At 32.8% G+C, this 24,876-nt stretch overlaps 3 protein-coding genes and 2 non-coding genes across 17 annotated transcripts; 3 read left to right on the forward strand and 2 right to left on the reverse strand.

Moving 5' to 3' along the window:
* Nucleotides 1–8,495: 8,495 nt before the first annotated feature.
* On the forward strand, nucleotides 8,496–10,258 carry LOC104720542 (uncharacterized). Of its 2 annotated transcripts, none has more exons than XR_015578055.1 (4): nucleotides 8,496–8,903; nucleotides 9,526–9,663; nucleotides 9,891–10,028; nucleotides 10,129–10,258. It is a non-coding gene; the product is annotated as an uncharacterized LOC104720542 (transcript). The 2 variants fall into 2 exon arrangements; XR_015578054.1 differs by having other exon boundaries at nucleotides 8,652–8,898.
* On the reverse strand, nucleotides 10,091–16,593 carry LOC104720505 (uncharacterized). Of its 12 annotated transcripts, XM_010438397.3 has the most exons (7): nucleotides 16,094–16,593; nucleotides 15,895–15,957; nucleotides 15,778–15,796; nucleotides 15,616–15,682; nucleotides 15,354–15,480; nucleotides 14,871–14,993; nucleotides 14,684–14,786 (listed from the first exon to the last, which is right to left on the reverse strand). In XM_010438397.3, the coding sequence occupies exons 1-6, from the start codon at nucleotides 16,112–16,114 to the stop codon at nucleotides 14,892–14,894; spliced, it is 399 nt and encodes a 132-aa protein (XP_010436699.2). In that variant the 5' UTR covers nucleotides 16,115–16,593; the 3' UTR covers nucleotides 14,684–14,786; nucleotides 14,871–14,891. The 12 variants fall into 12 exon arrangements, 7 of the variants coding, with proteins under 7 accessions (XP_087337539.1, XP_087337541.1, XP_010436699.2 ...); XM_087481413.1 differs by lacking the exons at nucleotides 14,684–14,786; nucleotides 14,871–14,993 and adding an exon at nucleotides 10,091–10,228; XM_087481396.1 differs by having other exon boundaries at nucleotides 14,772–14,993.
* Nucleotides 16,594–18,423: 1,830 nt separating this feature from the next.
* Nucleotides 18,424–18,996, forward strand: LOC147948418 (uncharacterized). The gene has a single exon (XM_087466728.1). The coding sequence runs from the start codon at nucleotides 18,424–18,426 to the stop codon at nucleotides 18,994–18,996; it is 573 nt and encodes a 190-aa protein (XP_087322854.1).
* A 4,608-nt stretch (nucleotides 18,997–23,604) lies between these two features.
* On the reverse strand, nucleotides 23,605–23,675 carry TRNAG-CCC (transfer RNA glycine (anticodon CCC)). Its single transcript has one exon. It is a non-coding gene; the product is annotated as a tRNA-Gly (tRNA).
* A 75-nt stretch (nucleotides 23,676–23,750) lies between these two features.
* LOC109128317 (uncharacterized) lies at nucleotides 23,751–24,409 on the forward strand. The gene has a single exon (XM_019234459.2). The coding sequence runs from the start codon at nucleotides 23,881–23,883 to the stop codon at nucleotides 24,124–24,126; it is 246 nt and encodes an 81-aa protein (XP_019090004.1). The 5' UTR covers nucleotides 23,751–23,880; the 3' UTR covers nucleotides 24,127–24,409.
* The last annotated feature ends 467 nt before the right edge of the window (nucleotides 24,410–24,876 follow it).

Here is a 24,876-nt window from a genome sequence, read left to right on the forward strand (position 1 = left end):
GGGTAGGGTTTAGTATTTTGAATTTAAAATTTAATTTTATAAGATTAATTAATGCTATTTTGAAATTTTAGAGATGTTGTGCTAAGTTTGGAACAAAAATTTATTTTAGTGCTATTTTTGAGAATCTTCCTAAAAATAAATAGAAATATCCAAAACAAAAAAATTAGAAAACACAAATAATTTTATAATTTTATTTAAATAACTTAATGAGGACAGACAAAGAGGAGAATAAAGCATAATTTTCCAATTGGATATTAGTTTGGTTGATACATGGCTTCATCATCATCATCCTTGGTTGTACTCACATACACTACTAAACTAGTAGTTGCAGTGGTAGGTAAAATCACCGTCAACAACCAAGTTCGACGTCTCTCACAACAAAACTATTCCCAACCATTACGATACTACCAAGTGGAAATTGACAGAGAAGATAGACTCGTGCCAGCTATTAAACAAATACAACTTTTTAAAAACAAAAAATGTCAGCTTGGTATTTTGGTAATGATGGACCAACAAATTAATTAAGACTTTTCTTTTAATCAATTTTTTTAGGTAGATAAAGATAATATAAAGTGAACTAAAACCAGCTCGGTTTGTGTTGTGTTAATCCATAATCTATCATGTGATAAGATACGCTTGACGGTCTATGTCACTAAAATTAGGAGCAAACTTCTATATCATTCTAATTTTTTATTCTTGAGAGTTGAGATTTAGTTAATTTGATTTTATGTCAAAGTTTCTTCGATGATTGAGTTTGTTAGTCGATCAAAAATTAGATTACTTAGCGAATAAAAAAAAAGTCTTTCCATTTTTTAGAATCCTTGGTATAAACTCTATATTAAAATTCTATATTAAAATATTTTCTAATATTTATATTAATATTTTTTAAGTACATTTTGTGTTATGCTCTTTAGTTTTGTTTATTTAAAATTTTATTTACAACATTAACTCCTAAAATATATCCAAAAATAGCATTATATCAGATTTTGTTTCCTAAATATTTTACATTACATTCCAATAAAAAAAAATTACAGCAAATCAATATAAAAACAAAAACTATATATATTTAACCACACCTTCTATTGTGTTTTGAAGATATTTTATCTCTGAATCATTTGTAAACAAAAAAAAAACAACAATTTGATTCCTATTTTGTTTTCCAATACCTGTGAGCTTTGATTATTAACGTAAGAAAAACTTCGATTCACATTTATTTAAATATTATAATTAAGCATTATTTCAGATTTTGTTTCCTAAATATTTTACATTACATTCCAATAAAAAAAATTACAGCAAAATCAATATGGAAACAAAAACTAGATATATTTAACTACGCCTTCTATTGTGTTTTGAAGATATTTTATCTCTGAATCATTTGCAAACGAAAAAAACAACAATTTGATTCCTATTTTGTTTTCTAATACCTGTGAGCTTTGATTATTAAAGTAAAAAAAACTTTGATTCACATTTATTTAAATATTATAATTAAGCATTATTTCAGATTTTGTTTCCTAAATATTTTACATTACATTCCAATAAAAAAATACAGCAAAATCAATATGGAAACAAAAACTAGATATATTTAACCACACCTTCTATTGTGTTTTGAAGATATTTTATCCCTGAATCATTTGCAAACAAAAAAAACAACAATTTGATTCCTATTTTGTTTTCCAATACCTATGAGCTTTGATTATTAACGTAAGAAAATGGACATGATAAAACAGGACAGAGACGTGTTTTCCGTTCTCATGTAGATACTTCTAGGTTATATACGTGTAAAAATCCAAAATAAAACAAAACTTAAATTATATATCTAAAATAAAACAATTATATAAAAATATTATGTCCGTGCTATAGCACGGGTTACTACCTAGTTAATGGGTAAAACTCAGAGGAAAATTTGAGTAAAACATATGGAAAAAATTCAACAATACAACTTTTATTATATTAACATAGATTGATAATTCTCTTAAACATGTTACAGTAAAATTGTAAAATTGTTGCATTTTGGGGACTCTCTCTCTCTCTCTCATTATTACAAAACACAAAACCCAAGCTCCTTAGAGCATATTTATTGGTCATCCCCTGAAAATGGGTTGTGAAATAATATTTTAATAACATAATATCATTTAATTTAAATTTTATTTGTTTTTTAAAAATCAACCAATCATGTAATGGCATTTAGCAAAAATAAGATCTGAAGGTATCTTTAAAAGTTTTGGCAGAAACCTTATGTCTTTCTCTTTCATCACCTTTTTATTATTTTTTGGTTTTTTATTAGTTTGACCCCACCTCAGGATGACCAATAGTCATGCTCTTAATCAACTCTCTTCTTCTACACTTTGATTTTCTTCTCTAAGTCTGATCTTCATCTTCTTATCACATAGTTTTCTTCTTGTTGCAGGATTTAATCAAGAACTCGAATCTCAACAAAAACATCCATATAGATTATCCATTTTCATTGATGAAGCCCAACCTTTTCAAAAATATATGTGACATTTAAGATATACCAATGTTATTGAATTACATTTTTAACAGAAAATGTACACATCAATAATCATTTTTTTAAAAATGTCGATGATATCACATACAAGTACTGAAGTACAACTCGTTTTACTTTCCTAAGGGTATCTCCAACGGAAGATTTAGCGAGGACTCTTATGCTAAATGAGATTAAAAAAAACAAATAAAAACTAAGGTAGTGAATGGTTACCACAAACCTCGCGGTTTTGTCCATTTGTGGTTTTGTCCACACTTTATTTACCATTCAGGTTCTGACCTCAATAAAGTGGACTAAAAAAATATATATTAAAAATTTGAAAAAATAAAAGCGAACAGAAAAAGAGAAGGAACGCAGTTCGAAGCAGTCCATGCACACAAGAGGAGTGGTCCAAACCACTAGAAAAGTGGTCTGCTTTTTGACAACCAATCAAATTTTTTTCTTTTTCTTTTGAATTTAATTTTTTCTCATATTTGATCTTTATAATCGGGAAGAACCAAACTTACACCATCCACTCTCATCTTTTGCTACAAAATTTCACTACAAACTGAAAAATACACAAAAAAATCTTCTCAACATTTTTATTGTTTGTTCAGCTTGTTACTATAAAAAAAAAGTTCTAGCATTCATCAAGGTAAATAATATCTATTCAAATCATGTAAGTTTATCTTATATATTCACTTATTGATTTTTTTTTGTTTTGCTTCATTATAGTGATGTCTTCTAGGTAGAAGAAATACAAACACAAAGCCCCACAACTCCTTAGAGCATATTTATCGGTCATCCCCTAAAAATGGGATGTGAAATAATATTTTAATAACATAAAATTATTTAATTTAAATTTTAATTGTTTTTTAAAAATCAATCAATCATGTTATGGTATTTAGTAAAAATAAGATCTGAGGGTGTCTTTAAAAGTCTCGGCAGAGACCTTATGTCTTTCTCTTTCATCACTTTTTTATTATTTTTTGGTTTTTTATTAGTTTGACCCCCACCCCAGGATGACCAATAATCATGCTCTTAATCAACTCTCTTCTTCTACACTTTGATTTTCTTCTCTAAGTCTGGTCTTCATCTTCTTATCACAAAGTTTTCTTCTTGTTGCAAGATTTAATCAAGAACTCAAATCTCAACAAAAACATCCATATAGATTATCCATTTTCATGGATAAAGCCTAAACCTTTTCAAAAATATATGTGACATTTAAGATATACCAATGTTATTGAATTACATTTTTAACAGAAAATGTACACATAAATAATCACTTTTTTTTTTAAATGTCGATGATGTCACATACAAGTACTGAAGTACAACTCGTTTTACTTTCCTAAGGGCATTTCCAACGAGAGATTTAGTGAGGACTCTTATGCTAAATAATATAAAAAAATAAATCAAAACTAAGGTAGTGAATGGTTACCACAAACCTCGCGGTTTTGTCCATTTGTGGTTTTGTCCACACTTTATTTACCATTCAACTTTTGACCTCAGTAAAGTGGACTAAAAAAATCTATTAAAAATTTGAAAAAGTAAAAGCGAACAGAAAAAGAGAAGGAACACAGTTGGAAGCAGTCCATGCACACAAGAGGAGTAGTCCAGACCACTCTAGTGGTCTGCTTTTTGACAACCAATCAAATTTTTTTTCTTTTTCTTTTGAATTTAATTTTTTCTCGTATTTGGTCTTTATAATCGGGAAATACCAAACTTACACCATCCACTCTCATCTATTGCTACAAAATTTCACTACAAACTGAAAAAATACACTGAAAAATCTTCTCAACATTTTTATTTTTTGTTCAGCTTGTTACTATAAAAAAAAGTTTTAGCATTCATCAAGGTAAATAATATCTATTCAAATCATGTAAGTTTATCTTATATATTCACTTATTGATTTTTTTTTTTGGTTTGCTTCATTATAGTGATGTCTTCTAGGAGAAAAAAATACAAACACAAAGCCCCACAACTCCTTAGAGCATATTTATCGGTCATCCCCTGAAAATGGGTTGTGAAATAATATTTTAATAACATAATATCATTTAATTTAAATTTAATTTGCTTTTTTAAAATCAACCAATCATGTTATGGCATTTAGCAAAAATAAGATCTAAGGGTGTCTTTAAAAGTCTCGGCAGAGACTTTATGTCTTTCTCTTTCATCACCTTTTTATTATTTTTGGTTTTTTATTAGTTTGACCCCCACCCCAGGATGACCAATAATCATGCTCTTAATCAACTCTCTTCTTCTACACTTTGATTTTCTTCTCTAAGTCTGATCTTCATCTTCTTATCACAAAGTTTTCTTCTTGTTGCAGGATTTAATCAAGAACTCAAATCTCAACAAAAACATCCATATAGATTATCCATTTTCATTGATAAAGCCTAAACCTTTTCAAAAATATATGTGACATTTAAGATATACCAATGTTATTGAATTACATTTTTAACAGAAAATGTACACCTAAATAATCACTTTTTTTTAAATGTCGATGATGTCACATACAAGTACTGAAGTACAACTCGTTTTACTTTCCTAAGGGCATCTCCAACGAGAGATTTAGTGAGGGCTCTTATGCTAAATGATATAAAAAAATAAATCAAAACTAAGGTAGTGAATGGTTACCACAAACCTCGCGGTTTTGTCCATTTGTGGTTTTGTCCACACTTTATTTACCATTCAGCTTTTGACCTCAGTAAAGTGGACTAAAAAAAATATATTAAAAATTTGAAAAAGTAAAAGCGAACAGAAAAAGAGAAGGAACACAGTTGGAAGCAGTCCATGCACACAAGAGGAGTAGTCCAGACCACTCTAGTGATCTGCTTTTTGACAACCAATCAAATTTTTTTTCTTTTTCTTTTGAATTTAATTTTTTCTCATATTTGGTCTTTATAATCAGAAAGAACCAAACTTACACCATCCACTCTCATCTATTGCTACAAAATTTCACTACAAACTGAAAAAATACACTGAAAAATCTTCTCAACATTTTTATTGTTTGTTCAGCTTGTTACTATAAAAAAAAAGTTTTAGCATTCATCAAGGTAAATAATATCTATTCAAATCATGTAAGTTTATCTTATATATTCACTTATTGATTTTTTTTTTTGGTTTGCTTCATTATAGTGATGTCTTCTAGGAGAAAAAAATACAAACACAAAGCCCCACAACTCCTTAGAGCATATTTATCGGTCATCCCCTGAAAATGGGTAGTGAAATAATATTTTAATAACATAATATCATTTAACTAAATTTAATTTGTTTTTTTTAAAATCAACCAATCATGTTATGACATTTAGCAAAAATAAGATCTGAGGGTGTCTTTAAAAGTCTCGGCAGAGACTTTATGTCTTTCTCTTTCATCACTTTTTTATTATTTTTTGGTTTTTTATTAGTTTGACCCCCACCCCAGGATGACCAATAATCATGCTCTTAAGCAACTCTCTTCTTCTACACTTTGATCTTCATCTTCTTATCACAAAGTTTTCTTCTTGTTGCAGGATTTAATCAAGAACTCGAATCTCAACAAAAACATCCATATAGATTATCCATTTTCATTGATAAAGCCTAAACCTTTTCAAAAATATATGTGACATTTAAGATATACCAATGTGATTGAATTACATTTTTAACAGAAAATGTACACATAAATAATAACTTTTTTTTAAATGTCGATGATGTCACATACAAGTACTGAAGTACAACTCGTTTTACTTTCCTAAGGGCATCTCCAACGAGAGATTTAGTGAGGGCTCTTATGCTAAATGATAGAAAAAAATAAATCAAAACTAAGGTAGTGAATGGTTACCACAAACCTCGCGGTTTTGTCCATTTGTGGTTTTGTCCACACTTTATTTACCATTCAGATTCTGACCTCAGTAAAGTGGACTAAAAAAAATATATTAAAAAATTGAAAAAGTAAAAGCGAACAGAAAAAGAGAAGGAACACAGTTGGAAGCAGTCCATGCACACAAGAGGAGTAGTCCAGACCACTAGAAAAGTGGTCTGCTTTTTGACAACCAATCAAATTTTTTTCTTTTTCTTTTGAATTTAATTTTTTCTCATATTTGGTCTTTATAATCGGGAAGAATCAAACTTACACCATCCACTCTCATCTTTTGCTTCAAAATTTCACTACAAACTGAAAAAATACACAAAAGAAATCTTCTCAGCATTTTTATCGTTTGTTCAGTTTGTTACTATAAAAAAAAAAAGTTCTAGCATTTATCAGGGTAAATAATATCTATTCAAATCATGTAAGTTTATCTTATATATTAACTTATTGATTAACTTTTTTTTTGTTTTGCTTCGTTATAGTGATGTCTTCTAGGAGAAGAAATACAAACACTGGATCTCAACCTTCTACACGAATACGGGTAAGTTTCTATAAGAAAATATATTGTTTAATAATTTTTTTCATAAAACTTAAAGCTTGTTAGCTTATTTTATGATAGAAAAATGCTTTATACTAGCCTATTGTGAATAATTATGTATTAATAGTTTATAAGTTTAGAATTTTTTTTTACTCAATTTAGAATTTTAAAATATTGTCAAATAATTGATTAATGGTTCAAAAATATTATAATAAATATAACTAATATGGATTAATAAATTTTCATTTTTTGTTAAAAATATGACATATCTAGCTTCAATATTAAAACTAAAAAATTATGTATTTTTTGAAATTTAAATGAGTTAATTATTGTATATTTTCATCTATAATTAGTTTAGAAATTCATAAATTAAAATATTGATAACATAATATTAAATAATTGATGCATATCTCTAATAATATTTTAAGTTAATGTAGTTATGTAGTTGACTCTGGGTATCCTTATAAACAAGGATTTTTAGCTCTTTATAGGTCAACAATAAATAGAGTTGTGAGATATCACATGTCACAGTTCTATACTGGTCATCCTCCGAGAAATAAGGAAGAATTGTTTAATAGGTCTCATGCATCTCTTCGATCTATCATTGAACGCACTTTTGGGGTGTGGAAGAATAAATGGAGAATTTTAACCGATTTTCCGAGATATGATATTAATATCCAAAAGAGAGTAATTATAGCAACAATGGGTCTTCATAATTTTATTAGAGTTTCAAATTTTACATATGCAGATTTTGTGGAAGATTTTAGAGATACTCAAACTGAGGATCAAGACAATGCATCTTATGAGCTTGATGAAGCAGAGAATGCAGATGGACAACACATGGCGAACATTCGAGAAACTATCGCAACTATGTTATGGGAAAACCAGAGTATTTGATTTTATATTTGGGTTTGTGATTTTTTATATTTTCATCTTTTCATTATGTTGTATTAAGAAAAATTAATTTTTTTAAAAAAAATTATAATCATATTTGAAAAAAATAGAATAAAAGTAGTCTAATTTGTCCGCCTTTTACCATTCGATTCATAAAACCGCATTTTGGGTCTGCTCTAACCACTTTGTCTACTCCGACCGCTTTAATGCTGTTTTGTTCGCTGTGTCCGCTCCGCTTTAACAGTTGTTACCATTCATATCCTAAATGAAAAATAAGAGGCAACACTGTTTAAAATCATGCCTAAATTCCTCTTCATTCATGGCTAATTTCGTTAATCCTAATTAAAATCATGCCTACAAACACAAATAAAAAGAGATATTGAAGAACCCTAATTTTCGAAAATCCGAAACCCTTATTTCTAAATCTGTTATAAAACAAAAATTCAAACAAATAGAAACATGAAAATACCATTGATGTGTTGTTCTGATTGCTTAATCATCACCCCGACTGAATATTGTTTAATCAAAAAGTGCAAAGAACGGAGATTGTTAATCGCAAATCCCACGGCTTTTGGGAAGTGAAGGAACAGTCGCGAAAGAGATGGGGAGAAAAAACAGAAAGGAAAAAAGAAAAAAACATTGTTTTTATATCATAAATAAAACCAATCAGATGGCTACACGTACCACACAAGAGTCGATTACAAAGCTTACTAAGAGGCAACTCTTGTGTTTTTGATGAGTTTTGATTTATTTTTTGTCTCAAAAATATAAGAGTCCCTGCTAAATCCTCCCAATGGACTTGCTCTAAGGGGCAACTCTTATTCTCTACGTGTCGCTATTTGGTTGGATGTAGGTTTAATATAAAAACAAATTTCTTTTCTCTTCCTCTTCTCTCTCTCGTTCACGACACTCTCTGAACGACAAAACAGAACCGATTTTTGAATGAAATCGGAACGACAAATCGGAGGAGAACGAGTCTCCACCGAGGTTATTGGACTGTTATATCATCATCTTCACGGAGGCTGAGTCTCAATGGACGAGTTAATAGACGATTTGCTCATTGAAAGCGTTGTCTTCTTCACCAAATCGGAGCGTTACCGGCACCAAATTGGAGATTTTGATTAACCAAAATCTTTGGTATGGTAATTTCCTCTTTCTCATTATTTGAATTCTTGTTTAGTGAGAGTTTAGAAATTAGGATTCTTTGAATTTCGGAAATTAGGGTTCTTGAAAATCTGTTTGTCTCTGTCCCTAGGCATGATTGTAATTAGGTTTAATGAAATTAGGCATGATTGAAGACGATTTTAGGCATAGATTGTTTGTCCATTGTTTGATTCATACATTTTGTCTGAGTGTGGGCTATTAGATATCATGTGTTTATGGTCTGAGTTTAATCATGAATTGATAAACCTAGTATTGAAAACATTACAATTTTATTCTTCTATTAGATTATATGTAAGGCAAAGGATCAACTATGTAGATTTTGACATATACTTTCTGTTTTTAAGTCTTGTTTGGTTCTGATTTTACGTCTTGTTTGCTCCTTGTTTGGTGTCTTGTTCTGGTTTTAAGTCTTGTTTGGTTATGATTTTAAGTATTGTTCTAGTTTTAAGTCTTGTTTTTAATGTCTTGTTTGGTTCTGGTTTTAAGTCTTGTTATGATTTTAAGTCTTGTTTGGTCCTTGTTTGGTGTCTTGTTCTGATTTTTTAAGTCTTGTTTGGTTCTAATTTTAAGTATTGTTCTTGTCTTAAATCACCCCCTCAGGATATATTGCTGAAACTGCAACAAGAGCACACTTTGAAGGAAGCATCTGAAGCAAGATCAATGTTTGTATTTAAGCTGGGTCTGGCGAAATTGAAGTGTTCCTTTTTGATGAATGGCATTGTCTTTGATTATGTTGAGGTACTTTTGTGCATCTCTTTTAATTTGTTGAGATTCTCAGATTTTGGTAGCTTATTGCAAGCATATGTGCCTGGTTCAATATTATAGTCATACATGCAAACCATTTTTTGACTTTTTAATCTGCATCAACTTTCACATCTGCATAGTAAGAGCTTTTAATATTCTACGGCTGTGATTTTCTTAAGTTTATTGAAAATTGGTTCATGAAGCTACCCTTGTCTTTCCAGGAAGAAACTCTTTTAAATGCCATGAATGATGAGTTTCCTAAGATACAAGAACAAGTTTATTACGGCCAGATAGAATCCCATACTAATGTTTTGGACAAATTGCTTTCGGAAAGTGGTCTTCCCCGTTATAATCCACATGTATGGAATTTCACTTGCAGCATATCTTGCAATATGCTTATGTGTGTGTTTATTACTAATTCTAAGAAGTGTATGCCTCTCGTAATTGCATTGTTTGTAGATTATTAGTGGAGGAAAGAACAAACCTGTCAATGGCTTCATCTACTAGACTACTAGGAAAGGGGAATCTATGTTGAATGATGTTAACTACTTGCGTTCACCTGAAAGTAACAACAAATTTATATAGTCAACAGCTTCTGTCCATACCCAAAATATATCTTTATGAGTTATGAGTTATGACAGTTCCAGCTTCAGATGATGTCAAATGCAATGATTTTCCATTTTTATAAAATCTGAAATGTTTAGACATTTAAACTAATTAAAAGGATTTAATCCGCCGTACACCGCGAGACCATATTTTTAATTTTAAAAATTTTAAAGTTATATTGTATTTATTTGTTATTTTATTATTGTTTTATTAATTTTAAAAATATAAAATTTTACAGGTATCCTTTATATTATAAAGCACAAGTCACTCAAACAATAATTCTTTGACACATCAGTAAAAAAATTATTTTTACAAACTATCATAAAACAAAAACAAAAAGATCGGGGAGAAAAAAAAGCAAAAAAGCAAAATTACATAATTGAAACAAATTCCTAAAATCCAGTTAACGTGAAAACAAATTATTTTCCAAAAATAAAAAAAGTAAAATCGTGGTAAGGAAAGAAAAACAAAACAAATTACATAATTATTCAACTAAATATAAGTTAGTTGATCAATTAAATACTAACATGTGGGCAAGTTTATCAAAATTAAACAGAAAGTTAATTAAGAAAAACAAAGTTAATTGATATAAAAAAGTGTCAGTTTTCTTTTTACGTTTTATGGTAGAAAGAAAACCATTCTCACTAACTTTTTTTAATCTCTCTTCATCTCCAATATCAGTTATGAGTTCTCTATTCCATTTTTTTTATTTTTTCATTGATCCTTCTCCAATTATCACTAAAAACTAGAGAGAAAAGCCATTTTTAAGAAAGTCAGAGGAAATTAAGATCTTCATCTTTGAGGCGTTTGTGAAAGTAGAACAACTTATCTTCACCTTTGAGGCGTTTGTGAAAGTAGAACATCAATTCCAAAGATTTGCTGCCAAATGATTTTCAATTACACTATGTTTTGGGTAAGGAACATTTTCCTCTTTTGTAGTGCAGGTAAAATTGTTTCTATGTTACAACCAAACAAAAAGTAAATTTTATATCTTCTTATCTCTAATTTATCTTCTCTACCTTAATAGCATAATTACTAAGTCAACAATTTATGGCATCTTTAAGATTTTTCTTTTGCTATCACTAATCTTTGTGTACTATAACTCTATTCGTGACATATTATAAAATTAGTTAATGTGTGCCATGTAATTGTAATTTGGGTTTGTTAACCATAAAATAAAAATTTCCTACATTTGTTTATTTTGTAAAATTTGTAATGCAATTAAAATAATATAATATAATTTCGGTGCATAGCACCGGGTATAATACTAGTTTGATATAAGTATTCAAAGCATAGGATTTTTGTAGTGTTTTCAAGGTTTTAACCCGTGTGGTATATGTATAGTCTAGTAATATATTTATCTCCTACACATCTAAAAGTGTTTTTAAAAAAAAACAATTCCACTTAACTCCCTATATGAGATTAACGCTAACCCGTCTCACCAAAATCAAAATAAGTTTTTGCGTAAAAAAAATATAATCAAAATAAGTTTTTTTTATCAAGTTTAATTATGTTAATTGTTTTACCAAATTAGCATATTTTTATAGTTTATGATTTTTCCATGTCAATATACTCCCTCTGTATCATAATAGATGATTTTCTAGGATTTTTTCTTGTATCATAAAGATTGATTTTTATCAATTAATGCTAAAAAATTGTAAATTTCAAGAACCATTAAATGAAAATATTAAAATTTGGTGAACTACTATTGGTTAATAGTTATAAGAAATGTTATTATAAATAAATAATGCATTTATATCTAAACTTTAAATGTTTTTCTTAATTTATGTGAAAATTCTAAAACATCATTCTTTGTGATACAGAGGGAGTATATAGTTTATGATAATTAACATAATTTTAATATTTTTGGTAATTCATCAAAAAATAAAAAATAAATCAAATTATATGGGGGTTTTCAACATATTTAATGTGACATTTTATAATTGGATTTTCGGTTTAGGAAATTTATTAATGTTAATATAATTAAGGAGATTATAAACTTTTGTTATGGAAAATCTGTTGTATATCATTTAAATTTGAGAGATTCTAGCATCCATAAAAATAGTTTTGGAGATTTAATGGGTTAAAACTTTATGGGTAGAGTTGTTTTTGGAAAAATCGGAATCTATAGATGTTGTTAAGACTTTATGGCAATAAATGTAACAAATGTTGGTCAATTTAAGAAAGTTTAGTATTTGAGTTTCTCTGCAAAGTTTTTATGGAATTGTTTTAGGGGTTAATGTTGTAAAAAAAATTAAATAAGTAAAAGTTAAAGGGCAAAAACTAAAATGTACTTCAAAAATATTAATATAGATGTTCTATTTAAATTTTTTTTATTTTGAAAATATAATTATTTCAAAAATAAGAACCCCAGTTAGAGTTTTACCATTGGAGAAGATAATTTTAATTAAATTTCTAAAAGTTCTTATTTTAAAAAAGTACACAATTTATGTTAAAAAATAATAAGAGTCTTGAAGTACCATTCTGAGGGCGGCCTTTCCACTATTTTCCTTCTCGAAGATTTCCCATTCCTCAAATCTGAAAGCGGATTGTCTTGCACGGTCGTCTAGATCTCTTATTTTAGCATCTTCTTTTGTAAACACTTTCCCACCGATTTGGGCTACCAACCGTGGAGTTCTATTCTAATTAATGTTTGGTTGAAAAATAATAATAATAATAATAATAATAATAATAATAATAATAATAATAATAATAATAAGGGTGAGTTACTAGAATATTGCATAAAAGCTTCCTTATTACAAAAGTAACATACAATTGTTTGTAATTACTAGACTAACACATTGTACTTATACTATCCCTGAAACTAGTGTTGGGAAAAAACGTAATTACGGCTAATGCCATTAGAAAAACAAAAAAAACATTGGAAGTTGGGACTAAGTCTACCGATCCTTTGATGGTAGATTTATACACGTGGACTGATTAAAGGTGTACGTCAGATATTTTTGGTACACTTAGTTGTAGTGCTGGTACACTTTGCCGTCGACGTAGATGGTACACTTAGTTGTAGTGTTGGTACACTTATCGGTGGACGTATATGTGTATCAAAAACTAAGTGTACCAAAAATATCTAACGTACACCTTCAACAGTCAATATGACCCAAAAGATATTTATGATAGACTAATGGCCTGTTGCGACAGATTTATTCGACAGCCTTCTCTCGTTTTAGATATTTTTGGTATACTTGTTTGTTTTTTTGAAATAGTTTTTGGAGTGTGATGGTAGGTTTCTTGTCCGTGGTAGATTTAGTAAGCATTTTTGACAGCTGTAAAGTCTTACCAGAATAACACGAATTTGTTTGAGCTGTCAAAGACAGTCTAGCGTTGCGATAGACTTATTGGAGGTAGATCTAAACACGTTTGCTGTTCTTCCGATCTATGGTGTTCATGTAATAACGTTTGTAGCAGATTCATCAATCGTATTCTGTTTGTCGGCCGGAGCAAACGTCTTTTTCCTACTCTGTTTCGTTAATCTTTCCTCTGGGTTCATCCATGGAAAAGCTAGATATCGTTTCGGAAATCTATATAACTCACTTTTTATAGGTTTTTAATTTAGAAATCAGATGTTGAGATGAAAATCTATAATAGTTGAGTAAAAAACCCACAAGTGAAACCAAAAAAATAGACATAAGTCGTGAAAAAATAAAGTGAGGCAGGGAAAATTAGGGTTTTCAGTCGTATGTTAGAGGTAGAAGAAGAGGATATTCTGGTAATTTCGGGTTCATTAAACCTAAAATCGAACGTGTACGTACATATAAACGTGTACGTACATATGAACGCATACGTACATAACGTTCTTGAGATTAGTGTACATACATAACGTTCTTTTGCTTAGTGTCCATAAATCCGTTTTAATGAACGATATTATTGTAATTTTGTAGTCATCTTCAACATATCTTCTTCTACAACCCTAGCTAATATTGTCGTTGTTGTTCACCGGAAATGGAACAAGTAAGAGATGTTACTAGAAAAAGTAATAGATGTTACTAGAACAACCTATGTAATTCGTAATTGTTTATTTATTTATTATATTTTCGAGAGGTAATGAACAATAACCACACAAAATTACATTTTAACTATAGAGGGTAATATTTAGATAACATAAATATATAATACTCAGTTCAACTAGGTACAATTAAATATATATTTAGATTTGCATTTATATTTAAAATATGAAAATGATAATTAAGGTTTATACGAATTTCTTTACATATTGAACTATTAAAGAACTATGTTTAATCAACAATACAAGAATTAATCACTTTCTAATACATACTATCGTTTTCACATAAAACACTCTTTATAGTATAAGGAAGACTTTAAATTGGAAGCAACTAAAGAAGAAGAAGAAGATGATAGAGAGAGAGAGAGAGAGAGAGAGAGAGAGAGAGAGAGAGAGAGAGAGAGAGAGAGAGAGAGAGAGAGAGGGAGAGAGAGAGAGAGAGGGAGAGAGAGAGAGAGAGAGAGAGAGAGAGAGAGAGAGAGAGAGAGACCTGTTTGATAATCACAACAAATGGAGAAATTATAAACATGTTCAAGAACAAAATTATATTTCTGTGTAAACACTAATTACTGACCTCCAGTAAACTCCCAGATGATCATAAGCAGTGATCTGCTAATGAGAGATACTCACTGTTATCGGTCTTAAATTGACAAAAACTTGAAGAGCTACACGAACCTGCAACAAAAATCCTACGAACCTGCAACAAAAATCCTAACTTCAGATGAATCCAAAATACAAATATGGCATGGTCAAAAAGAAATATTAAGAATGATATTAGTTACAGACCATCACCCCTCATGTCAAGTCGCTACACACTCTAAATCATAGTTCAAACTCATTTTAGTTACAGCGAAATTAGAGAGACACTACAATGAAGCTCAAATTCCTTTACCATAATTCTGTGACTACGAAAATAGCTCTCTGCGTGTGATGGCAAAGAAAGACCGTGCATGTGACACAAAGCAATAAACAGGAAAGATGGCATAATGTTCTTGAAGAGATAATTCAAAGATATGAGGAAAACGAGGAAACAAGATCAGCCCAGTGAAATTAAAACCTGTGAGAGTTGTGAGGGTGTTCGCTCTCCTTCAAATTCTTCCTTAGCAATAAGGGCCCAGCTGCCTTCACCATGTCGCTTCACAGCAGCAATGAGCTCCTCATCCTCCTCAGATGACCATTTTTTTCTTCTCTTCCGAGGAGCCATACAAGCAAAAGAAAAACAGAACACAAATTATGAATGAAATTTATTTGTCTAAAAAAGCATACACAAGGCACAGTATCATCATAACTAAAAAACCAGCTCGAATTTTGGTTTTTACTGAAGCTTCTTAATCCCAGGGAAAGAGGGAAGGATCGAGATGAGAGCATCATTGTATCCTACAGGCTCTGTTCCATATGAGTGAACGAGAAAATAAAAAATCATTACACGAAGAATACTTGGAATTGGCCACCGAGTTGTTCAATGTAGCACAGAATTTGACCTTCTTTCACTTGGTCTTTCTGTCAGATTAAACAAAAGCAAACAAGAGAGTAGTAATCAGTGGTTTTTTTTACCCCATAAAATCAAAACACTCTCTTTTGTTCAAGAAGATTGGTACCTCTTTACATGACAAAGGCATGCGTTTACCCTTTATAGTTTTGGATCTCCTGTAGAACCCTACCTGCGCATTACCACACCATTTAGATTGGGGACAACTTTCTGATTGAAACTCACATCTCCTTTTTTCATTTTTAATGGAGAAATAGCTTCCAATGAATGCTCTGATATATTGCGTTTATGTTGTGTGGGTCTCTTACTTTTGGAGATTGGAGAATCATCAAACCCTGATCAGCAGCTGAGGACGCTGGTCTTGTGATAGCCAATGAAGTAGAAGGAGTTGATCCATTCGTAATGGGTTTGCCTCAAATTCACGTCTTGAGCAGAGAGATAGAGAGATTCAAAGAGTCTTTCCTCACAGATCAAGATTCAAAAAAATCAAAGAGCTGATGAAGAAGAAGAAGAAGAAGAAAGAAGAGAAATGAAAAATAGAAACAATTGAGAGAATAACAAATAGAAGCTTTTTTTTTTTTTTTTTCAGTGATTTTGCCGGTGGATCTAAACCAAAAAAATAAAAATAAAAATAAGAGCAACTTAAGAAGAAAACGATCAACCATAAGAAAACAGTAACAATCAACCATAAGAAAACGAAATTCACGCCAAATAAAAACTAGATCTACAAATTTGTTCTTGAGAGAGAAAGTGAACAGTGAGCTCAGAGAATAATTGTCGAAAAAGATGAATCAAATTAGAAGGAATCAATCTCATATTCTTTTGCCAACCCAAATTTAAAAGAATCCAAAAAAAATTAGGAATGGATCCTTCAAGATTTTTGTATTTTTTACTCTTAAAAATCAAAGACAGTTTCAAATGTAAATGGCATAAACCGTAATAAAATACATAACTCTGGTTTAGAAGTAATTTGCAAACTTTTATTTGTTATTCTAGAAAGTCAACAATCTCAACGTGTTAGTATAGTAATAAACCTACTTTTATGTAATATTCTAGGTAATTTCCCTAATAATAATAATAATAATAATAATAATAAAAATAATAATAATAATAATAATAATAATAATAATAATAATAATAATAATAATAATAATAATAAGAGTCTCAAATTAATAACCTCCCATTGGATTTTCAACATATTTAATGTGACATTTTATAATTGGATTTTCGGTTTAGGAAATTTATTAATGTTAATATAATTAAGTGTTGTAAAACACTTAGTGGACTCACTAGACCGGCCCATATACTAAGCCATGGGGTCTCGGCCCATCGGCCATACTCAGTCCATATAGCTTCGGCCCATTAGCCAAAGCCTTACTCGGCCATTAGGTCTTAGGTCGGTTTATGTAATCTACTATATATATGCATGTAATCCTTGGGAATTATCAATAAGAAACACAAGAGCTTTATCCCTAAACTCTACTTTCATAACACGTTATCAGCACGAGTCTCTAACCCTAAAACCCTAATAGGCAGCCGCCGATCCTTCTTCCCTAAACACCCTAAAACCGCCTCTTGTTCTTTCTCCTTCTTCGGGAATCTCTTGATCTCGAAGTTCTTTCTGATTGATACTCGAGCATCCTTAGCTCGAGATCAAGTTTTCTCAAAACCCTATCGAGGTTTACACGGTTACTTGGTTCGGGGGTGAGTTCGCGCGCAAGGAGTAGTTCGCGGGAAGCAGATCGAGTTCGCGGCAAGGAGCTCAAGTTCGTGGGAAGCTGTTCGAGGTTCGTGGTTCGTGATATCTGAGGTCTTTAGCTCCCAGATCCTATCCAGTCAGAACCCTAAGGTGTTAAGGTAAACAAAAGTTTGAACCTCCTCAAAACCCTATGATCGAACTTGAACTTAAAACTATGGAACCCTAAAACATCCAATTATACAATCTAACAAACCTTAAATTTCCCTAAATCTTAAAACTTAAAATCAGATTGTTAGGGCTGTTAGATTGATTGAGAATTGCACTATATTACATCAAGCTTAAAATCCGAATTTGGTTGATTTAATTTGTTTAAAATTGCTTGATTGTTCATGTTGCATAAGAACCTAGAATTGATGTTGTTAGGATCATAAGATAGGATTTGATCTAACTGTTCTAGGAGAATTAAAACTTGGATTGATCATGCATATAGAAATCGAAAATTTTGTTTAAGGTTGTTTAAGATCGATTGCATGAACTAGAATCATGTTCTAGGGTTGAATCCGATAGAGAAGAAATTTTGTTAAATTTCCATAAGCTTGAAATCAAATATTTTCGGAATTAAAAGATTTAGGATAAGTTCCTAAATTAATTTAGCAATTATCCAAATATTAAGATATTAAATCCTAGAGTAAAAAGGAAACTTAAGGAAAAGGAAATCCTATCTAGAATTGTTGCATGCTTAGACTATTTGCTTTTGTTGTCTTGCATGCATGAATTTAAACCTAAAACCAAATATGGAAAGGCATGGTTCGATCTAAAATATCGCATGGCCTAAGGCATGGTTCGATCTCAAATATCGCATGTCCTATTGATTGAGTGCATGGTTCGATCTCAAATATCGCATGCTAATATTCGGATGTCTGTTTCTGTTGTATGCAGATGGCAAGGCTTAAGAGCTTAGAGTATGCTAGCCTGAAAAGGTCCGGTGATAACTACTTGCAATGGGCATTAGACACCGAGATTAACCTGAAAGCAAGAGACCTCTTCAGATGCATAGAGAGTGAGAATGAGTGTTCCGAAAGGAGCAAGGCTACGGCGCACTTCTATATGCGCCGCCATATGGATGAAAACCTCAAGCTGCAGTACCTCCATGTTAATGATCCTCTTGAACTTTGGACAGCGTTGAAAAACAGATTTGGGTACAAAGAGATTGTACTCCCAAAGGCTCAAGAGGATTGGGAAACAATAAGGATCGATGATTTTGACTCCTTGTATGAATACCACTTAGAGCTATTTAAGATAGCAACGAATTTAAAGATATGTGGTATTGAGGTTACTGAAGAGGACTTGATAGAGAAGACACTCTCAACCTTTCACACTGATGATGAACTGCAGCAGCAGCAAATTCGTGAAAGGAACTTCAAGACATATGTGGGTATGTTTGAATGGCTTTCAGAGATCAAAACATGGTGCATCTCGATGATGAAGGTCATGAGAATGATGACTCCTTAGAGACTTCCGACCTCCTTAAAGAGAATGAATGAATTTTCGGTTTTTATTTGGTTTAAATTTATGCTTTGATTGATTTCTATGTATTGGATAATTTATTTGGTTTAAATTCAAGGATTTATTTTATTTTATAAATTATTTACCTTATTAAGTTAAAACACAAATGTTGTTTTATAGAAATGGCTGAGGATATGAGTGAACTAGTGGTGGATAGTGGATCCAGCCACACTATCTTAAGAGATAAAAGATATTTTATAAACCTCATCTTGAAAAGTGCCAATGTTAGTACAATTGCGGGTATAGTAAACCTTATAGAGGGCTACGGCCAGGCTCACGTGTTGTTGCCTAAGAGAACACACATTGAATTAAGTGATGCCTTATATTCACCCAGCTCCAAGAGAAATTTGTTGAGCTTTAAAGATATAAGATTAAATGGTTATCATGTGGAAACCAAGGGTGAAGGGACAAGAGAATTCCTATACATTACAGAGAATGTAAAAGGACAAAGGAAAATCCTAGAGACTATACCTGCACTATCCTCTGGTTTATACCATGCTAAGATAAATATGATAGAGGCTAACTTGGCAAAGCAAAGAATGTTCAATGAGGAGTTCACTCTATGGCATGACCGGCTGGGCCATCCGGGTTCGAACATGATGCGTAAACTGATTAAGAGTTCGAATGGGCACAACCTAAGTGCAAGGAAAGTTATCCCTAAACATCTCACGTGTGTAGCATGCGCACAAGGGAAACTTATCATAAGGCCTTCACCAGTAAAAGTCACAAGAGAGACTTTAAACTTTCTGGAAAGAATTCAGGGAGATATTTGCGGACCAATACACCCATTTAGTGGGTCGTTTAGATATTTTATGGTGATGATAGATGCATCAACCAGATGGTCGCATGTTTGCTTGTTATCCACAAGAAATCTCGCCTTTGCAAAGATGTTGGCTCAGATTATAAGACTGAGAGCACACTTTCCAGACTTTCCACTTAAGACTATACGTCTAGATAATGCTGGTGAATTCACATCCCAAGCGTTTAATGATTATTGTATGTCCATGGGGGTGAGTGTGGAACATCCTGTGGCACATGTCCATACACAAAACGGACTGGCTGAGTCCTTCATTAAACGAATACAAATAATAGCTCGCCCATTGTTAATGAGGTCGAAGCTCCCTGTGTCGGCTTGGGGACACGCAGTGTTGCATGCAGCAGAGCTCATACGCATCAGGCCATCTAGTGAACATAAGTATTCCCCATCCCAACTATTAACGGGTCATGAGCCAGACATATCCCATCTCAAGACACTCGGTTGTGCCGTTTATGTACCGATTGCTCCACCACAGAGAACTAAGATGGGACCTCAGAGGAGGATGGGAATATATGTTGGATATGAGTCTCCCACCATCATAAAGTATCTCGAGCCACTGACAGGAGACATGTTCAAGGCCAGATACGCGGATTGTCAATTTATTGAGTCCGAATTCCCTGTAGTGGGTGGTGAGACCAACAAGCTGGTAAAGGAATTGACATGGAATCAAACATCCTTAAATTGGCAAGATCCTCGAACTCTAGCATGTGATGCAGAGGTTCAGAAGATTATACATCTTCAGCAGCTAGCTAATCAATTGCCAGATTCCTTTGCTGACCCAAAGAGAGTGACAAAATCGTACATACCAGCTTGTAATGCACCAGTACGTATTGATGTTCAGAGGGAACACAATAATCAAGTTGCTACAGAGTCTACGCCACGTTTGAAACGGGGTAGACCATTAGGTTCCAAAGATAAGAATCCTCGGAAGAGTAAAAGAGGTGCATGTCAGACCGAGGCTAAGGGAATTACCGAGAGTACAGACATGGCCGCGGGAAATGATAAGGTACCGGATGGGGTTCAGGACGCTGAACCTCTAGGTCCTGAGAATATTGATAACGATGAGATATCGATCAATTATATCATGTCTGGGATTACTTGGAACCGTAAGGATATCGACGTCTATGATATTTTCGCATACAAGGTATCACTTGAACTAAATGAGGATCTAGAGCCCACATCTATACTAGAGTGCACTCAAAGCAGAGAATGGCCTAAATGGCAAGAAGCTATTGATGTGGAGCTAAACTCTTTGAAGAAGAGAAAGGTGTTTGGTCCGATCACACGGATAACACATGAGGTTAAACCAGTTGGACATAAGTGGGTCTTTGTAAGAAAGAGAAATGAGAAGAATGAAATCGTGAGATACAAGGCACGGCTTGAAGCACAAGGATTCTCTCAAAGACCAGGCATAGATTATGAGGAGACATACTCCCCTGTGATGGATGCAACGACTTTTAGATATCTAATAAGTCTGGCTGTAAAGGAAAAACTGGATTTGCGGTTAATGGATGTTGTAACTGCTTACTTATATGGTCCACTGGATAACGAAATCTATATGAGATTACCAGAGGGAATAGAACTCAAAGATAAGAGTGGTTCTCGAGAACAGTACTGCATAAGGCTAGACAAATCGCTTTATGGACTGAAACAGAGTGGTCGAATGTGGTATAACCGATTAAGCGAATTTTTGGCAAAGAAAGGCTATCGGAACGACCCTATCAGTCCATGTATATTCATTAAGAAGTTTGCAAACAAAGGATTTGTGATAATAGCAGTTTATGTGGATGATTTGAACATCCTAGGAACCTCTGGGGAAATCGCCCAAACAGTAGAGTATCTCAAGAAAGAGTTTGAGATGAAAGACCTATGCAAGACAAGGTTCTGTTTGGGGTTGCAGCTTGAGTACATAAACAATGGCATCCTTGTATATCAAAAGGCATATACAGAAAAGGTACTCAAGAGGTTTAATATGGAGCAGGCTCACCCATTGACTAGCCCTATGGTTGTGAGAAGCACACAAGTGGATAAGGATCCATTTGCTCCTAGGAAGGCCGATGAAGAGTTTCTCGGACCTGAAGTGCCTTACCTCAGTGCTATAGGAGCGTTAATGTTCTTGGCTAGTCACACTAGGCCGGACATAAGTTTTGCCGTGAACCTCCTAGCAAGATATAGTTCTTGTCCGACCATAAGGCACTGGAATGGTATAAAACACGTTCTGCGATACCTACAGGGTACGACAGATTATGGTCTTTATTACACTAACTATAACAAAGATGGTTTAGTTGGTTTTGCTGATGCAGGTTATCTCTCCGATCCACACAATGGAAAATCACAAACAGGTTATGTATTTACACACGGTGGTACAGCAATCTCTTGGCGTTCTATGAAGCAAACACTTGTAGCAACATCATCAAATCACGCAGAGATACTAGCAATGCACGAGGCTGGCCGTGAATGTGTTTGGTTGCGGTCCATGACTCAGCATATACGGACGGACAGTGGATTGGAGGACAGCAAAGAAGCAACAGTGATCTATGAGGATAACACAGCATGCATCGCACAGCTCAAGGAAGGTTACATCAAGGGAGATCGGACGAAGCACATACTGCCAAAGTTCTTCCATACACATGATCTACAGAAGGCCGGAGAAGTTCTTATTGTGCAAGTTCAGTCAAGTGAGAATTCAGCCGACCTCTTCACTAAATCATTACCGACAACAACGTTCAAGAAGCTCGCACACCAGATTGGAATGCGGAGACTTAGGGACTTGGAGTGATGTTTGGAACAGGGGGAGCAATGTGTGCTGTACTCTTTTTCCTTCACCAAGGTTTTGTCCCAATGGGTTTTCCTGGTAAGGTTTTAATGAGGCAGCATCCCCTAAGCACATTGCAGCGATCCCATCCAACATTGGTACGGTCGTTCGTCCAAGGGGGAGTGTTGTAAAACACTTAGTGGACTCACTAGACCGGCCCATATACTAAGCCATGGGGTCTCGGCCCATCGGCCATACTCAGTCCATATAGCTTCGGCCCATTAGCCGAAGCCTTACTCGGCCATTAGGTCTTAGGTCGGTTTATGTAATCTACTATATATATGCATGTAATCCTTGGGAATTATCAATAAGAAACACAAGAGCTTTATCCCTAAACTCTACTTTCATAACATTAAGGAGATTATAAACTTTTGTTATGGAAAATCTGTTGTATATCATTTAAATTTGAGAGATTCTAGCATCCATAAAAATAGTTTTGGAGATTTAATGGGTTAAAACTTTAATGAGTAGAGTTGTTTTTAGAAAAATCGGAATCTATAGATGTTGTTAAGACTTTATGGCAATAAATGTAACAAATGTTGGTCAATTTAAGAAAGTTTAGTATTTGAGTTTCTCTGCAAAGTTTTTATGTAATTGTTTTAGGGGTTAATGTTGTAAAAAAAAATTAAATAAGTAAAACTTAAAGGGCATAAACTAAAATGTACTTCAAAAATATTAATATAGATGTTCTATTTAAATTTTTTTATTTTAAAAATATAATTATTTCAAAAATAAGAACCCCAGTTAGAGTTTTACCATTGGAGGAGGTAATTTTAATTAACTTTCTAAAAGTTCTTATTTTAAAAAAGTACACAGTTTATGTTAAAAAATAATAAGAGTCTCAAAATAATAACCTCCCATTGGATTTGCTCTAATATTTTTTTTGTTAAGATATATTATTAAAAAAGAATAAAAACAAAATTGCGCATCCAGGGAATCGAACCCTGGTCAATACCGTGGGAGGGTACTATGATACCACTACACCAGATGCGCTTTTTTGTTTTATATATCCAATTATATATACTTATTCGCAGGTTACATCTCAATCGCAAATACATATTCTACACACGACACGCGCATCGTCAAAAACAAAAAAAATCCCCAAATTCGTTTCCTCGTGCGATTCAAAATCCCTTCACCAAAACACGATCTTTGATCTTTTTGAGATTCCCAATCGAATCGAGAGAGAAAGCCAGCCATGGATAACAGCAGCAGCATCAATTCCACCGCCTCCGCCGCCTCGAATCTAAGCACGGCTTCCCTTGAAAAACTCGATCAAGCCGCGAGCTGGGTCAGCACCACCGTCATTTCCGCCTTCTTCGCTTCCCTAGAGCGTTGCTCCTGCGTTAATCTTTCTACCTCTGATGATGACGACGAAGGGGAAGAATCTCACAACCGTCCCCTTGCTCTCTCCGCCGCTACTCACCCAGACGACATCGTTTAGCCTCTCTCTCTCTCCTTCTTGACTCTTCCTTCCTTCGGTAATCCTTTTTTATTCTTATTTTTGGGGGGTTTCTATCAATCGGTGATGTGGGTCTTGTAGAAATGTGTCTCCGATGTATGATACTATGAAAAAGATCAGAACTTTTGATTGTATATGCCAGATTTGGTGTTTGATTGTGTTACTCTCTCCCTTCATATGTTTATGTGTAAACCCTGACCCGTGTTTGATACGGATTTGGTTGTGATTTGTGAAGTTTATTTTATATATATGCTTTGCTTTTGAATTTGATGTTTTTTTTGGATTGATTTTGTAGATTTTTCATTGTTAAGAACCAGAGGTACAAAGATTCAAACTTGGTTGATGATCTGATTGTGTGATTAATCATAAGCTTGTTTGATTGATTGTCGCTTGTTTCTTCTTCTTGTCTTTGGATCTAGGTCATATGTTTGTAAGGATTGACATTTGTTCCTTTGATTACTTTTTGGAGTATATATGACTCTATCACAATCCTTAGTCCTTACATTGGATCTAACGTCAACGTTTAGATATAAAGAATGAAGTTTGTTTTTCAATTTCATTGTTTTTTGAGAAGTTTTTCGTATTGCAATGTAGGGTACGTAGATGGGTTCACATAGGTGGATTCTTGCTTGTTTAGTCCTATGATGAGTTGCAATGAGATTTTACACTCATCGTTCCAATTGCTAAAGCAATTTGAAGTTGCTATGTTGAAGCACAGTTAATGACTCTGAG

Source organism: Camelina sativa, chromosome 2, assembly GCF_030686135.1.
Source record: "Camelina sativa cultivar CO46 ecotype springtype chromosome 2, ASM3068613v1".
NCBI classification, from domain to species: Eukaryota; Viridiplantae; Streptophyta; class Magnoliopsida; order Brassicales; family Brassicaceae; genus Camelina; species Camelina sativa.